The 16,028-nt window shown below is 39.2% G+C and overlaps 1 protein-coding gene across 2 annotated transcripts; it reads left to right on the forward strand.

Annotated features, from left to right (window-relative positions):
- The first annotated feature begins 328 nt into the window (after positions 1-328).
- On the forward strand, positions 329-15,458 carry CBR4 (carbonyl reductase 4). Of its 2 annotated transcripts, XM_037058244.1 has the most exons (5): positions 329-718; positions 2,774-2,894; positions 3,607-3,743; positions 5,970-6,104; positions 14,737-15,458. In XM_037058244.1, the coding sequence occupies exons 1-5, from the start codon at positions 577-579 to the stop codon at positions 14,913-14,915; spliced, it is 714 nt and encodes a 237-aa protein (XP_036914139.1). In that variant the 5' UTR covers positions 329-576; the 3' UTR covers positions 14,916-15,458. The 2 variants fall into 2 exon arrangements, with proteins under 2 accessions (XP_036914139.1, XP_036914140.1); XM_037058245.1 differs by lacking the exon at positions 5,970-6,104.
- Positions 15,459-16,028: the final 570 nt, after the last annotated feature.

Here is a 16,028-nt window from a genome sequence, read left to right on the forward strand (position 1 = left end):
TCCCCCACCCCAGTAGAAAATCCGGCCTTAACTGCATGTATTCTGGGTTCTATGATGATCAACTTGTGTCAGTTTGATGAGGACTGTCTTGGTTTTAAAACAAAGTCCAGAGGCTTAACACGCGCATTACTTCAGGCACTGAAGTGGTTGGTCAACGGAGCTCTGATTTTGACACCCCCCCTCCCCCCAAGTCCCAAGGGCAATGGAGTAGTACATTCCGCTCTGAGCCTCGGGTCAATGCCTTGGCCCCTGGCGCACCAAGACTACAAGTCCCAGCATGCAGTGTACCCTTCCTTGGTCCACCTGCCTCATTCACGCATGCGTTCTCACGCCTGGGAGCCCGAGTGCGCCGGCCTCGAAGCGCTGCTGCCTTACTGTTCCAGTTTCCAGTCTCCTGGACCGCCAGAGTCCCGAGGCTGGAGGCGGGTGGGGTGGTGCTTTAATTGCGCATCGGTCCGGCTTTCTTTCTTTGCTCTCTTTGTTGTTTTAGTCGCGGTGGTATAAAAGTCGGAATCTGGAAAGGGGCCGCCACAACTAGCCTTCTTCTCTCCGAGTTTGCGACTACCCCGGTCCAAGATGAACAAAGTCTGTGCTGTTTTTGGAGGCTCCCGGGGCATTGGCAGGGCAGTGGCCCAGTTAATGGCCCAGAAAGGCTACCGACTAGCCATCATCGCCAGAAATCTGGAAGTGGCCAAAGCCACCGCCGGTGACCTCGGCGGTAGGTATGGAGCTGGAGTTGTCCGCTTGTGTGGCTGCCATCCGAGCTCCTTAAGACCTCTCGTCTGTAAAATGAGCGGGACTGGCCTTTTCGGTTCTGAAGTTTAGCAAACTCACGTGCCCACGTGCGGGAGCACTCACCGGGAGCATAGGCTGCACCTTGTGCAGAGAACCCCCCCTCCCCGGGCCTCCCCTCCTCACCGTCCTGTGTCCCGCAGAGCCCTTCTGCCAGGCTGCCTGCTGCTGAGGGCTGAACGCTTGGGGTTTTCTTCGAGACTGAGCAGCAGTCTCGTGAGTCCCTAAGCACCCACTTCCCTAGCGCTAGCCTTGAGGGGCTGCCTTGTTTTGGCATGGGGAAGGAGAGCCACACAACAGTTAACTTTTTTTGTAGAGAAAAAAAGAGAGCCGAGGCAGAGAGCTCAGGCGTGGGCAAGATCGCGGGCGCCTGGGAGGCTGGGCTGGGCAGGAAAGGTAGGCGTGTCAGGCATAAAAGCCTCCCTTCAGTTTTTCTGTTGGTTGTTCCACAGGACTGTTTCCTAGAGACTTTTCAGTACCAGCCAGTTTTGAGATATACCCAGTTTGCTTTAGTACCCCCATAAGCACTTAAATGTTTATTAAGTTCTTTTGGCGACTTTTACAAAAGGGCGATTGAGATTTGCTCGGCCAAATTCCTTTTTATTGCAGTTAAACCTCAGGTTTTTTTTTCCTTCTTTTTAATAATGGATCAGTAACTTGTTTTTGTTAATTTAAGTCTGTTGGTGGTAGGGATATAGGATATTAGATTTTAAGATTCTGCTATTTTAATTGCTAGGATGGCCAGATGCATCTCATTTACTATCAGGGAGGCACTGGGGGAAAACAGAGGCCTGGGGATGCATCTGGTGACTGTTACCTTTCAAATAACATTATTTATGGGCTCTCCCTAATTGGTTACATGGGTTAGGAGAATATTAGACTTTCTCAAAGAAAACAACGTAAGTTAGAGACCAGGGAGAACTTAGTGAATGGTTCATGCTGCTCGTATTCATTGTCATTATGTTACTTTGACAAAGAGTGTGAAAGTGGTGATCCTTACGGTGTCACAGCAGGCCATCAGTGTTTGCTGGAGGAGATTAAAACTTTTGGCTGAGCTCTCAAGGGCTGTTGTGGACCCAACAGCTCTTCGGATGAAAGCCAGGGATGGGACCCTGATTTGAATCACAGTCCGTGAGTGATTGGTTTACGTGCAGAAAATGACTTCCCCGCGATTTACTGTTTCCAAAGGCATGAGGGGCTACTTTTAGTGTTAACTATTAGTCAAGGTCAGCCAGAAAATAAACAATTAAAAAAATCTAAATTTTAGAGTGTTAAAATGGTATATTATTAAATAGAAAATGCTTTCTTTGAAGTATAATTTTTTTGGTGTTAAATCTAAACATTTGATAAAAATGGATATTAAAAAATAAGTAACAGTAACTTTAAGTAAAACGCTTTTCCTATGGTATATAGTTTTAGCATATTTTACTTCTGTTTTTGTCTTCTCCTAATGGTCTGGCTTGAATAATAGTTGTAATATTAACAATGTATTTGCCATACGTTAAAACAACAACAACAACAACAACAAATCCTAGAGTTTATACTAAGGGCAGGGCCAGGATACCAATTCGACAAAGACCTAGCAGAATAGACATAAATTTCAAAAAAGTAATATAAAATCCAGAAAACTGTTGAATTGAGTAGATGGGGTCATTGTCAAAGCTATACATATTATTAGATGAATTTTACAAAGCTAATTCCTAACAGAAAAAATGCCACCCCCTAATTTTTGTTGGTGAAAAACAAGGTTTAAGATTCGAGTTCTGCAGCAGCATTCCCTTATTTCTCCTTGTTCTCCATCAGCCCTCATCCTAGTTGTATTTTGCTGAGCCCCGTGAGAGCAGGAACCATGACATCATCTTTTATCTATGGGCTCTAGGTTAGCATAGACCAGCTCGTAGTACATGATTAACACGTGTGGAGAGAATGATTTTTAAGTTCAAGTTCCAACTCAGAAGTAATTATGATCTTTGTTGTGTAGGTGGTCATTTGGCATTTAGATGTGATGTTGCCAAAGAGCGTGATGTTCAGAATACATTTGAAGAGATAGAGAAAAATTTAGGTCCAGTTAATTTCCTGGTAAATACAGCTGGAATTAACAGGTTGGTCTCAAATTTAAGTTCATTTCTAATATGTCGTTTTTTTCTCTGTACCTTTGATTAGTATGAATTAGTATGTTAATTAACTTAGTTTAATTCTAATTGGAATAAAAATTGTGTATTTTAAAATTTGGTTTGTCACTCCATATATACTTTTGTACAATAAGGGTACAGTTTGATCAGTTTTAACATTGTAAGCCACATCCGTGGTGAGCTCTAGGCCGTTTCCAGCACTTCAGAAGGCTCTCTCGGTGTCTTGCCAGTTAATTGTTTCTTGTCGCTAACTGTTGTTCTGATCTTGGTCACCATATTAACTTAACAGTAATGGAATGGGAATGGGTACTCTTTTGGGGGGGTTCTTTTTTATGATAAATTTGGGACAGAATATTTAAAATATTAACTTTCTTGCTAAACAAGGCTTAGAGGGTAGTTGCTCAATTAATTTAAGCCATTTTGGCCACATAGCACCATATTTTATAGTTAGGAATATTTGCCACTATCTGATAGTGGATAAGAAGGTGGATTTCAAATTCATCATTTCTGGCTTATCAGTTGTTTAGTGCCTCTCAAACCAAGTTTAAGACGGGACTTTCTTGGTATTCTAGCTTAAGATGAAGTGCTTTTTACACTCTATTTTACGTAAAAATGTTACATATTTTGATGTATTTTGTTTTACATCATGTTTAATTTACTTGTATTTAATTTTATTTTTTAGGGATAGCCTTTTAGTAAGAACTAAAACTGAAGATATGCTGTCTCAGCTTCATACTAACCTTTTGGGTTCGATGCTGACCTGTAAAGCTGCCGTGAAAACTATGATTCAACAACAGAGAGGGGCTATTGTTAATGTAGGTGAGTGTTCACCTTTGCGAATTTACAGTGACCTTTTAGTACCATAGAAGTACTTAATTGACTGAATTGGAATTCGTTCACGTGTGAAACGTGGGTGAAATGTGTCTGTTTATTATCTGTGGAAAAGGATTTAACTGATGAGCGAGTAAAACAGGAATCACCAATTCACATCCTTTAGTGGTCAAGGAGGCGTTAACTGAGCTGACACCACCAGGCATTAGGAGACTGACAGCCCGGCCCTGTGGTGAGTGACAGCGGATGGCCAGCTTTGGTGTCTGCAGGCCGTTTGGAGTGGCCGGAGCAGCCAGCACGCAGATCCAGTAGAACGTTGCTCTGCACACACGGGGTCCTGGTGCTGCCAGCCATGTGGAGTTTTGAAGAGAAATTGGACATTTTGATTTTCATGTGAAACCTGGTTTTTAAAACATGGAGAAGGAATTGAGAAGTTCTAGATATTGGGTGCTAGAAATGATGCCTAGAGCAGCTGCCTGCGTCTCTGACTACTCTTGTGCCAAGGTTTAGAGGAAGCTTTCTTGAGAGAGTAACTTTTCAGTGTTTCAGTAACTTTTCAGTGTTTTCAGTGTTTATGGGGCAGATAAACTGGGTAATGTGTGTGTGTAGACCTTAAATGCCAAATGGCTTGAAATTTTATTTCAATGTGGTAGTTTTGAAAGTAGCGGCATATGGTTGGCCTTTTAATTTTAAACGGTAGGACCTTAAATAGTCCCCAAAAGGGGATACTTCTTCATTGAAGTAAATGACCCCATTTCTTTCAGTGTAACGCATGGCTTTCCAAGGCAGATGTCAAGTTTTTTTGTTTTGAAAATAAGAAAAAAGGATATTGTGCTAATGAGCATTAGAACTTTTTTGACATTTACATTTAAAAAATTAGAGATTGATTTTCTTATAAAAGATTAGTAATAAGTCGGCCTTGGCTTTCCAACACAGCCCGATGAGGATTTAAGGTTCTTGTATGTTGCTGGTATGTGGGCTGTCTTTATCACCTGACACCCAAGACGTGTATTTTCTTAACTGTAAAATATCTCCTTTAAACAGATGTATTTAAAAAACCCTCACCATTCCTTTGTATACACGCAAAACTTTAGAATTGTGCTGAAAGTAAATAAAAATAGATAATTTAAATTAAGAAAACCTTATTACAGGAAGGACTACTTTAAACCGCTAAAAAATGCATGCCACTTCAGAAGTCACCACTTTTGGCCAGCCGAACAATAGTATGTGGCATGAACCAATGCTTCCAGAGCTCCCTGTTTGGCCTTTCCTCCACGCCTGTATTTCTCTTTCTTTTTTGCGTTTCTCTGTGTCCTCTTTCTTCCAAATACTCCTGTCTCTATCCATCTGCATCTCCTCTGTGTGATACCTCTTTTCTCTCTTTTTGCTTCAGTGTTCTTGACCTTTGTTATTAACATACAATGTAGGTAAATATTTTAATATTGGACTTGTTGATTATAATATAAAAGGAAAGAGAAGGGAATGGAAGTATTTGGAATGCTTTATAAAATCATTTAAAAAATTTATAAGGTTCTTGATTAATTTTTATATCATAAGTACAGGTCACTGGTGTAGAAAATTATTTCTCTTATGTTTTGCATGAATTTGCATACAGATTTTAGAATTACAGATTATTTTTTCATATTCATGCCAATAAGGACACCCAAGAATCTTCAGTAGGCAACACAAACTATGTTTCACTGAAGGTGACTAAAGTGCAATTTTATAAAAGTTTGTAATTAAAGCTTTTCTTAGTTACATTGAGAGTAATTCAGATTTGGTAAGATTTGTCTTCAGATGAACTTTTTTAAGGTGGAAATGAATGCTTCCTTATGTCTAGTAAAAACAATGAGCCATTAGCAGAATTTTCCTGGTTTCAACCTCTTCCTAATGGAAGCCTTTATAAATAGTGTGGAATTTTCATCATATCTGACACATTCAAAGATGAGAGAGGGTTTCTTCACCTTAATGGATCTGCTCTCACACCCAGTTTTGTATTCGAGGTTTCAGCTAAACATCTTTCTAGGCCTGTTTTCTGTGAATCTGGAGCAGATTCAGACTCTTACCACTGAAATGACAATGGTGAGAATTCCTATTTTAGCAAAGGCCAAGGTTAAATGCTGTGTACCTTTTTTGTGTGTTTAATATCCATTACCTGCGTATTCAAATAACCTCATTAAACATGTTTGAATTTGCCTTCATTTTCTTTTCTAGGAAGTATTATCGGTCTGAAAGGCAACGCTGGCCAGTGTGTGTACAGTGCCAGTAAAGGGGGACTGGTGGGATTTTCAAGAGCACTTGCTAAAGAAGTGGCAAGAAAGAAGATTCGAGTGAATGTGGTTGCCCCAGGTCAGTGAGAACTTCTTTGTAAACGTGATGTGTGTGTATATTTGTGTCCTCATACAGGGGTTGCAGAGAGAGTTCTTGTGTCTGTAGGTCCCTCAGCATCAGTGGGGCCCGGCCACGTCCTGACTGGACTTACCTGGCCACCTTGCCAGGCTGAGCACTGTCCTGGAGGAGGAGGCAAGAGTGAGGCCAGGCTGTTTGGTTTGCATAAAGCACATTGCTTTTTGTACTGAATGGTTACTCCCCAACTAACATCACAAGGGAAACTTCTCACCCCAAGTCAGTTATAAATTAAGAATGTAAGGATTTCAGGGGTTTGTGTTGGGGGGCAGGTGAGTATTTCCACATATACCCAGTGTTTGGACAAGTCCAGACGGTGTACCTTTGGAGAAGCTTTCCATTTGAGTGTTCTTTCCTTATTCTGGGATGTTCCATGAATTACTGTGCACAACAGTTACTGATTAATTTAGACTTTGTCAAATTAAGTTTGTCAAAGCAGAACTTCCCAAATATGTGCATTTATTCCCTAAATATATTCCATATGTCTGTATTGTGGAAACAATACATGTCTGTATTCAAAATATCTGAGCAGCTCTATAATACAATATGCTTTTAATAACATACAATCCAGAGGAAATAAAGAAGGCTGCATAGGCGCTATCACTTGCACATTTTACAAAGCAGCCAGGTGCAAGAACTGATCTATTCATTACTTCAAAAAGTCTTTACTTGCATTAAAAAAAGTATTGCCAGAGGTCATATAATGTTTCTGTTCAAACTAGACAAGATACCTTTGACTGGACTTCTGGTACCCCAGAGAGCTGTCCAGGATTCATGTCAGGAATTCAACACAAAGAGAAATATGAAGGGAAAAAGATATTTACACCGACTCAGGAGGAAGGAACATCTTTTTAAAAGGCACTCTATGAAGTAGTAAGACCTTAGCGCAGACCTTAGCATTATTTGTGTGTTTAATGAACATGGCAGCTGCCTGAGTAACGCTGTGGGAGGAGGGGAGGAGCAGAAACGGAAACACTGGTGCAGAGGCCCCGCCTAGAGGCACCGAGGCTTCTGAAACCAGAGCCCTCTGGGCGAGGCCGAAGTGAAGATGGTTACGGAGGGGGCTGTTGAATGAGTTTCAAAACGGTAGAAGTGACGGTGGAAAACTTACAGTAGATCTATGCTGCCATGGGGAATCTCTCAGGAGCATTTGTGATTTTGTTAAACATGTGGGGAAAACCAAGCCAATAGGGAGACATTTCACATGTAAATAAAGCAAGTATGATTTGAGCTAAATACACAGTAATCAGAAGTTAAGAGGAACATTTTTTGCACCTGTTTCTTTTATTATGCTGACTTAGGGTATTCCACATTAGAAATCATCGATTGATTAATTGGGACATAAAGCCAATTATCTTGGTCTGTTAGTAACTGGTAATTGGAATATATTAAAACATGATTAGAGTTATAGTTTAGATTGGTATAAGCTAAAGAATCTCTTTAGTTTTCCTTCTTATTTATACAGAATAGAGACATTATTTGGTAGTCCTGGATTGGCATCTGGGTAGAATTGTGTTAAGGTGATTGTGAACCAAAACCCAAGACAGTGTAAGGAAGTCTGCAAAGTCCTCGGGGCACCTGTTACCCTCTAGCCAGCCTGCTCTGTGTCTGTGCTGGAGTGTGCTGTTGGTTTTCACTTGAACATCTTGCCAGTATCAGCAAAACTGAAAACATAATAACAAAATAAAATACAGTGATTGGGAATGAAATCATGTAATGAAGTGGTGATTAGAAAATAATCTCTTATACCTTCTATGTTTTTAAATTGTTACTTTTGCATTTTACTTATGGAGTAATGTGAGGTGAAAGGACCTAGCGGTCACTCACATCCCGGTCATTTCTACCGTCTAGAGGAGTGGGGCCGGGAGACAGGGACACCCCGAGGGTCGTGTCAGCACTGTTACTAGAGCTTGGTCTTTAGCTTCCCCAGCTAAGGTCATCTTGAAGGTAACAGCCCCTTAGATTTCAGATGCCACTAGAAGATTTTAGGGGTTTTTTTTGTCCTTGTGCTAATATGGTCTATCTGAACTATCTGGAATTACCAATCTTGTAACTTTTACCTTTATATTATTTGTCTTTTGCCAAACTACTAGTTGATGAAGTGGCTTGGGGTAGGTAAGAGGGTAGTACAAAGGTGCTAAGACCTAAACCTGCCATGATCGCTCATTAGATGGTGTGATAGGCGTTTTGTTTAGGCCCTTTCCTGACTTTGAATGAAGTGAGTGTTCTCATGAACTTCTGCCAGTTAGCCATGGGATTTTCGATTTAGCATCCTGTGGGTATTTAAGAATTGGTTACCTATATTAAGAAAAGATATTTTGTTTAGTTTTTTCATTGTAAGAATGAGTTACAGAAGACTGTTGATAGCTTTTTATTTCAGGTCACTAACGTCTCCGTTTGGATGCTAGAGTTGGTGTTTTGTTTGGCGCTGATATTGAACCATAGGGATCAGGAAACAGTCAAAACATTGTAGTGGTAGCCCTTTGGCTGTCTAATGTGCCTTCATCCCAATTCACTGTTTAGTCACAGAGACTAGTAAATGTAAGCATTCCAAATCCAGGAACATTAGATGAAATCTGGTTTAGATAACATACATCCATTCTCCAAAAAGAAAAGGTACATTGTCACTCTGCACTGCTTTCTATTACTGTGTGTGTCCTGTTTACAACCTGATTGATTTCAGGGTTAGCTTAGTTTATCTGTGTGAGGAGTAGATTGTTTGTGGTTTGGGCTGCGTGTATTCCCTTCCTTCTCTTAGGGATTGCAGTGGTGAGGGTGATGTGATGAAGAATTAATTCGTGTTCATGGTGATTTAAAAGCTGATGGTTTAATGGCAATATAAGTGTTTTTAACTGATTATAAATCATTCAGCAGACTTACTGGAGTCTGTCCTGTGTGCCAAGGGCTGAATTAGGGTCCAAAGTTACAAAAATGAGTAACATACCTCTGCCACAAGGAGCTAAGTATAGTGGGACAGACAGACAGATAAACAAATAATTACAGTGGTATGTGGTGAATATAAAGATATATATATGATGCTGTGGAAATGCTGAAGAATGAGTGCTTAATTTTGTTAGAGTGAATTAGTTGTCAAGGCAACAGGCTAAATAGTGGGAGTTCAGTTTGTATACAAAGGGAATTTCTGTGAGTGTTATGGAAGTGTGTTTGTGTGTATAACTTTTCCTAAAGATCTTTCCAGTACAATTTTTTTCCAGTACAATTTATGTTACAGAAAAAAATGTGTTGCTAAATACGTGACCATTTAATAAGGTGACCTATATTACATTTCATTGGCCCTATATATATTTAGTATGATGTGTTTCATTGGTGAGAAGCAAAACACAAATTGAAATAGTAGAATTAAGTTCATTCTGTGGATTATTTATTAACTTTAATTTTCATAGTCATTATGTTCAGATTCTTCACCAGATATTTGAATAGATCTGACAAGCATCAGAATTAACATACATTTTCTTTTTGTGTAGTTTTCATAGTCTCCTTCAAATGGAGTTTCCAACTAAGGAAAATAATTACAAAGCAAAGACAGTGAATAGCAATAAAAACAAAAATCACAATTTAGGCTGTCATTCACCGCCTGATAATTACTGATAATTTTTTCTTTTAGTGTTAGCCAAGGATATGTTTTTATTGCATTTTTAGAGAGAGAAACATCAATTTTAGAGAGTACTGTCGGTTGTTTGCCTTTTGTAGGTGCCTTGACTGAGGGTTGAACGCACATGCTAGGTATGTGCCCTCTCGGGGATCGAATCCACAACCTTCTGGTGCACAGAATGATGCTCCAACCAAGTGAGCCCGCAAGCCAGGACAATATGTTACTGAGTTTTTTCAAAGATCAGTTGGTTGCTCAGCTTTGACATTACTTCAAAAATAAAATTTGTTATTTTTCTTGGATAAATTCTACTGATTTGAAAATACTGAATATGAGATACAGTATTTAATAAGTTGAAGCTTTAATGGGTACATGCATTGAAAATGTGTTTTCAATAGATAATATAAACACAGTATTAAATTAAAAAGTACAAAAAAGCATAGAGGGAAAAGTGAGTCTTCTCTCTCCTGCTCATCCCAATTCTTTCCTTTAAGCAGCACACTGTTACCTAGTTTCGTATTTTGTATACAAGCCAATAAAGTATGTGTGTTTTCAGAAAAGTGCCATACTATTCACAACCATTTGTACCTTGCGGTATTTGCAGATCAATATATTTTGTAGTTGATTCCATACTATTCCATACAGAGCTCTTTCACTTTATTGAATGACAGATTTATGCAAATGTATTTCAAGTAACATACAGTCTACCCATATAAAGTATAAAATTCAGTGTATTAGTAGAGTCACATAATTCTATTATCACTATATGTGTGTGTGTGTGTATATGAATGAACATTTTCGTCATCCCAGAAAAACCCAGTAGCCATTAGCATTTATCCCCATTTCCCTCTGATGTCCCCTGTTTCTGGCAACCACTAACTACTTTCTGTGTCTAATGATTTCTCTATTCTGGATAGTTCTTATAAATGAAATCACATAACGTGTTCTTTGTGACGGCTGGGTCATGTCTTAATGGCTTTAAGACAATGATTTCTGCTGTAGTGGTGCACCATAATTTACTTGACCTGTTGCCCCTCGATGGGCATATAGGTCGTGTCTGACCTTTTGCCATTACAACGAACACCACAGTGACAGTACGTGCACGCAATTAACTTTGCACACGTGCCAGTGTAGGGTGCAATCCTGGGGATAAACTGCCAGGGCTCAAAGGGTACATGCATTTAAACGTTTGACAACTGATGTAGCATTGCATTTGGTTCTGTAGGATACCTTAAGTGTTCGCCCCCTTTCTGCTGTTTTTTTTTTAATTGATGACTTTAATGTTGAGTACTTGGAGAAAATCTTACAAATGCTTGCATAAAGTAAACCTAGCAGCTACTCAAGACAGGTAGTATTCTAGGTGCTGTTACGGGCTGTTTGGTATGGAATTGAGTTTTGCACATTGGTTTCTTATACACTTTTACAAATATAATATTAAGACATAGAGATTTGTTCTGGTTCAAGTCTTGGTCTAGTTTTTGTCAACAGCCTGATTGTTCTGCCTTAAAGATCCCAGGTGTCTGGGATTATGTCAGTTCTTTCTGAGTCCTAAAGACTTACACCAGAGAATGGACACCCGAGCTGGTGGATGTACCAAGTAGTGCACATCCCACAATTGGGATGCTAAATAAGATGTGGTAGACATCTTATTTAAAGATGAAGTCTCTGCTCCATAAAAAATGTTCCACACTAACAAAGTGATCAATAATATACAAATGAGATGCTATTTGTTTATACTGTATATTTATTTATAGCTAGCCAGAAATGGATAAAGGAAATCCATTTCCTTTAGAATTTATCAAATACAAATTTTAATTGGACAAGCACATACTTTTATGATCTGGAGTATTTCTGATCCCAAAGAACTTGTATTTTATAGCAAGTAGGAAGGTGTGTGTCACTGTAGACCGAATTAAAGAAGAAGCATCCTTGTTCTAAGTTGGTCAAGTGCATGTCATTTCAGTTGTATGTTTATTGGTTTGAGCAGTGAGAGCTTTGGAGCCCCCTGGAAACCTGTAGCTGTGCAACCAGTGATCAGTGATCACACCACTTGTTAGATAGTGGCAGCTGCTGGCAGTGTGTCATTTTCATAGCCCAGCTTGAGAGGCATGGAAGTATGTATGCAGTAAAAGGGGTAGAACCAATTTCTGGAATGTTACAAATAAGGTGAAAGGATGGCATGGGAGAGGGTCGGGGGGGTAAGGAGAGGGAGCACACACTGAAGAGCCGTGCTAGTACAGAATGGGCGTGCGGAGTGTTTAAGATCCAGTATCTCTGCTCAGGTTTTATGCAGAATTGAAAAGACTGTATGTAGGCCCTGTGAATACATGAGGGGAGACCCCCCAAAACAGCAGAATTTAGTTACAAAAAATGTGTACTTATTCTTACTTGTTAAAACTTCAGTCACCTCCAAAGTGCACTCTATTTGATGCAATACACCTTAGGGATGATTTTCTACATTTATGTCCTTAGGGACGAAACAGTATGAGAACTCTCTCTACTTTCTGCTCTTTTTCTATAAACTTTAAATTATATATGTATGTATGTATGTATTTATAGAGAGGGGGAGAGAGAGAGAAAGAAAAACATCAATATGTGGTTGCCTTTTGTGTGACCCCCACTGGGGACCTGGCCTGCAACCCAGACATGTGCCCTGACTGGGAAGCGCAGCAGTGGCCCTTTGGTCATAGGCTGTCACTCAGTCCACTGAGCCACACTGGCCAGGGCTATTTTTCTATACACTTTAAAGCAGCTCTAAAAAAATGTGTGTTAAAAACGTTGCAGATAATTGGGTCTCTCAACTTGTTCTTGCTCTGCATATCAAACTTCATAATCAAAGAGGAAAGGCCAGTCCTGGTGAATTCATCCCTTTCCTTTCAACTTGACCTCTGACAACTCCTTTGTCTAGGCTCTTAGTGCAGAGGCCAGTGATGGTGATTAGCTGTGCTCCCCTGAGACTCGTCATTCCAACCACAGCTGTGGGTGGAGGCTGTGGCAAACTTCTCCTGGTGCAGTAACACCCTTAGCTTCCAAGCTTGAGCAGTGGGGGAAGAATCTTCATGGGAGGTGGGTGCCTGAACATATGACCCCAGTTCTGGACTTCTTGTCAGCATTGCTGGACTCCAGGGCACCTCCATCCCTCATTTACAAGTTTAGCTAACCTGGACGCCATAGTGGAGCTGAATCCAGGCTGGACTTCTGAGCAAGACCTTAAGAAAAGCTTTGAGCTTCTGGCCTTTGTCTGTTCCCTACATCCAGCTTACCTGGTGGGGTTTTTTTTTTGTTTTTTGTTTTTTGTTTGTGAGGACCACAGTCTGGCCTCACAGGCCATATGTATGTCTCAGAGGCCTTTCCATCTCACTGAGATTGTCTTTGAACTTGTCTCCCTGCCTAATCTCCCTTCCTAGGTAAGGTTGCCTTCCTGTACCTCATGTCCTGTACTAGAATTGCTTCTATTTCAAGGCGAAAGACCCTCAAATGGCCTGTCAAAGGTGGTGTGTCCTTACCCTTTGTCTGCAAAAGGACAAACCCATCAGAGCTGCAATGTCCCCAGAAGCAGGCAAATCAGTTTCTTTTAGCACAACAGGGAGAAATCCCAGAGTAGCATCTTCAATTGGAATATTCTGAGCTCCGCACAACTTCCTGTATAGTAACTGAAGGTCCTTTTAAGGGCGCTCACCCTCCTCAACTTCGAGTAAGGAAGCCATGGAGACTCCTTAATGAGGTATATTTTTTATTCTCGAGTCATAGTTTTGTAGAGCTAAAAGAAATCTCAGTAATCTGTAATTTTCGATCTACTTCACACATTTCATGATATAGAAAAGTTATATAGTTTTAGGTGGTATATAACCTTTGTCTTCTCATAACCTTCTTTGATAGCATTAGCAGAGTAGGGAACAGAATGTAGTAGAATGTGTCCTAATCTAGTTGTTGTTTTTACCACAAAGTGCTGTCCTGGAGGAAAAGTCACCAGAGCCAAGTGGAAGTTGAGACTAGAATTTGTTAATCATAGTTGCAGTGTCTCTCAGTAAGCCAATTTTAATATAGTTTATTGCGATTTTTTCCTTAAGCTTAAAATATATTACGTCTTTTTGCTTAGAGTTTGAGAGTAAGGTGTATATTATGCCAATTTTGCTAGAATTCAGAATTACCTGAGAATAAAGTATAAGTATGTCATGAACTTTTTGAGAAGTAACCAGCTTTTAAATATTCATAATTTAAATTCATTCAATTTTCTTAGTAGGCTAGGGAAATTTTTCTTTGTAATACACTTTCTTAGTCTTCATTGAAAATAAATGAGGCCAAGGACATGTTCTGTGCAAGCTTTATTGCATACACCAGTCATGCTAAAGTTTTAATTTTCTGTGTGTACTTATATCAGAGTTGGGTGTGACCCTAAGATCTCTTTCTTATGTGAATATTGGAAATATTGGTCTCTCTAGTCATCAGCTGTCCTAGTTATAGCAGATGGAACAGATTATTGTCCTAGTGCCGGAGCAGTTCCTATGACCCCCTGTGCGATGCCTGCCTTCCCTCCACCCCCCCCCAACCTCTGCCCCACTCAGGGGAAAATGGTCAGTTCAGGTGTACTTTGTGTGTATACCTCCAGGAGGATTTTCACTAGACTTCCTTATAAGTAAGGGTGCAAGTGACTCTTTCCTCCATAAATTATAGGTTCCCTGAGGAATATAATGTTTATTCATGTTTATGTGTACCCACTTACATTGAGCTATGAGTTGGGCCAGGTATTTGGGAATCCCATACTTTAGTGTTCAATAAATGTTCATTGAGTTAAGTCAAATAAAGATGTATTCTATAAAGATGTTATTTTGTTGCTAGCAAAACTCTATATTTGTAATAAGGTTCATTAGGAATTCGAAAATTTTTGGAGCAAATTTATTATTTGAAATTGAGCAAATGTTTCAGCTTCTACCCTCTTCTACTAAACAAACATTTCTCTTTTAGGATTTGTTCACACAGAAATGACGAAAGATTTGAAAGAAGAACATTTAAAGAAAAATATTCCTCTTGGGAGATTTGGAGAACCTGTTGATGTGGCCCACGCAGTTGTGTTTCTTTTAGAATCGCCATATATTACGGGCCACGTTCTGGTAGTGGATGGGGGACTGCAACTCATAATATAATTCACAGGTCACTAAATTACAATGTTTAGAATCAGGGGCACACTTTATTGGTTAACCAATCATATCTGCATGGGTGACATTTGCTAATAAAACCTATTCATGCTGTAAATGTTGATTTTCATCTTTATATGAGTATATCTGAAAAGAGCAGTGTTTGACCAGTTTTGTTTTCTAAATGGCATGTAACTTATAGAATAGCAGTTTTAGTCTATAGACATTTTTCAGATGATAAAAACAGGTACTATATTTCCTTTATTTATTTTGCCTCAAAAGTGGAAGAAATTATAGTTTAATTTTTAGGAACTATTTTATTATGTCAGGCTGAATTCTCTAGAAGTTAAACTTGTGGGCCATTGCCAAAAATAAGAGTATTTACAGAGCATTTGTTTGTAGTTCGTCAGTAACCCTGAAGTTAAACATCGTGTTCTTTTTCCTGTGCCCTGGATGATCAGTTTTTACAGGGCTTGAAAAACACACTGTTGGTTTGATACCGATACAAATTTAGAGTCTGTTTTTTTCACAGTGGCAGTACCCCTGACTGAGCAGCTGGCAAAATAGTCTACAAACGTGTGTGGTACAGTTGATCCGTTTTGTAGAAATTCTCGATGATGATGAGCATTAACCCTTATCTTAGGGTTATAATGTCTGCTAAATTGATGATCTCATCAACTTAGGGAGTGGAAGTCTTGTGTTTTTTTAATACACAAAATACTATAGCAAACTACTTAAAATAGTATAAAAAGTAATGACATTTTAACGATGAAGAGTATTTTGAATATGATTCTTACCCTAAGATTTTAGATAGTAAATATTTAATTGCTTTTAAACAATCATAAATGATAAATATGCAGTAATAATGGGTTGTATGCCTTTACAAGGAGCAAAGCATTAGCATTAAAATATTTGCCTGGGAATACAGGTAAACTCACAAACTGAATGCCACTATCAGGCAACATCTATTTTACATTAACTTGTTTTGTGGGGAACAGTGTGACATTTTAATGTTACTGGACTTATGTTGATTTTTATTAAATATGTTTAAAATATTTAATGCATTTTAAAAAGTAATTTTTACCCTTTTATTGAGGTTGAACATTATTTTATATAAACAGA

Source organism: Sturnira hondurensis, unplaced genomic scaffold (assembly GCF_014824575.4).
Source record: "Sturnira hondurensis isolate 20B ecotype Veracruz unplaced genomic scaffold, ASM1482457v3 Scaffold0010128, whole genome shotgun sequence".
Taxonomy (NCBI): domain Eukaryota; kingdom Metazoa; phylum Chordata; class Mammalia; order Chiroptera; family Phyllostomidae; genus Sturnira; species Sturnira hondurensis.

What these genes read in the sequence shown, in the direction of transcription:
- CBR4 (XM_037058244.1), top strand. Translation starts at nt 577, where the DNA reads ATGAACAAAGTCTGTGCTGTTTTTGGAGGCTCCCGGGGCATTGGCAGG. An exon ending in CACCGCCGGTGACCTCGGCG is followed by an intron (nt 719 to 2,773) that starts GTAGGTATGGAG and finishes TTTGTTGTGTAG; the next exon opens with GTGGTCATTTGGCATTTAGA. An exon ending in AGTGAATGTGGTTGCCCCAG is followed by an intron (nt 6,105 to 14,736) that starts GTCAGTGAGAAC and finishes TTTCTCTTTTAG; the next exon opens with GATTTGTTCACACAGAAATG.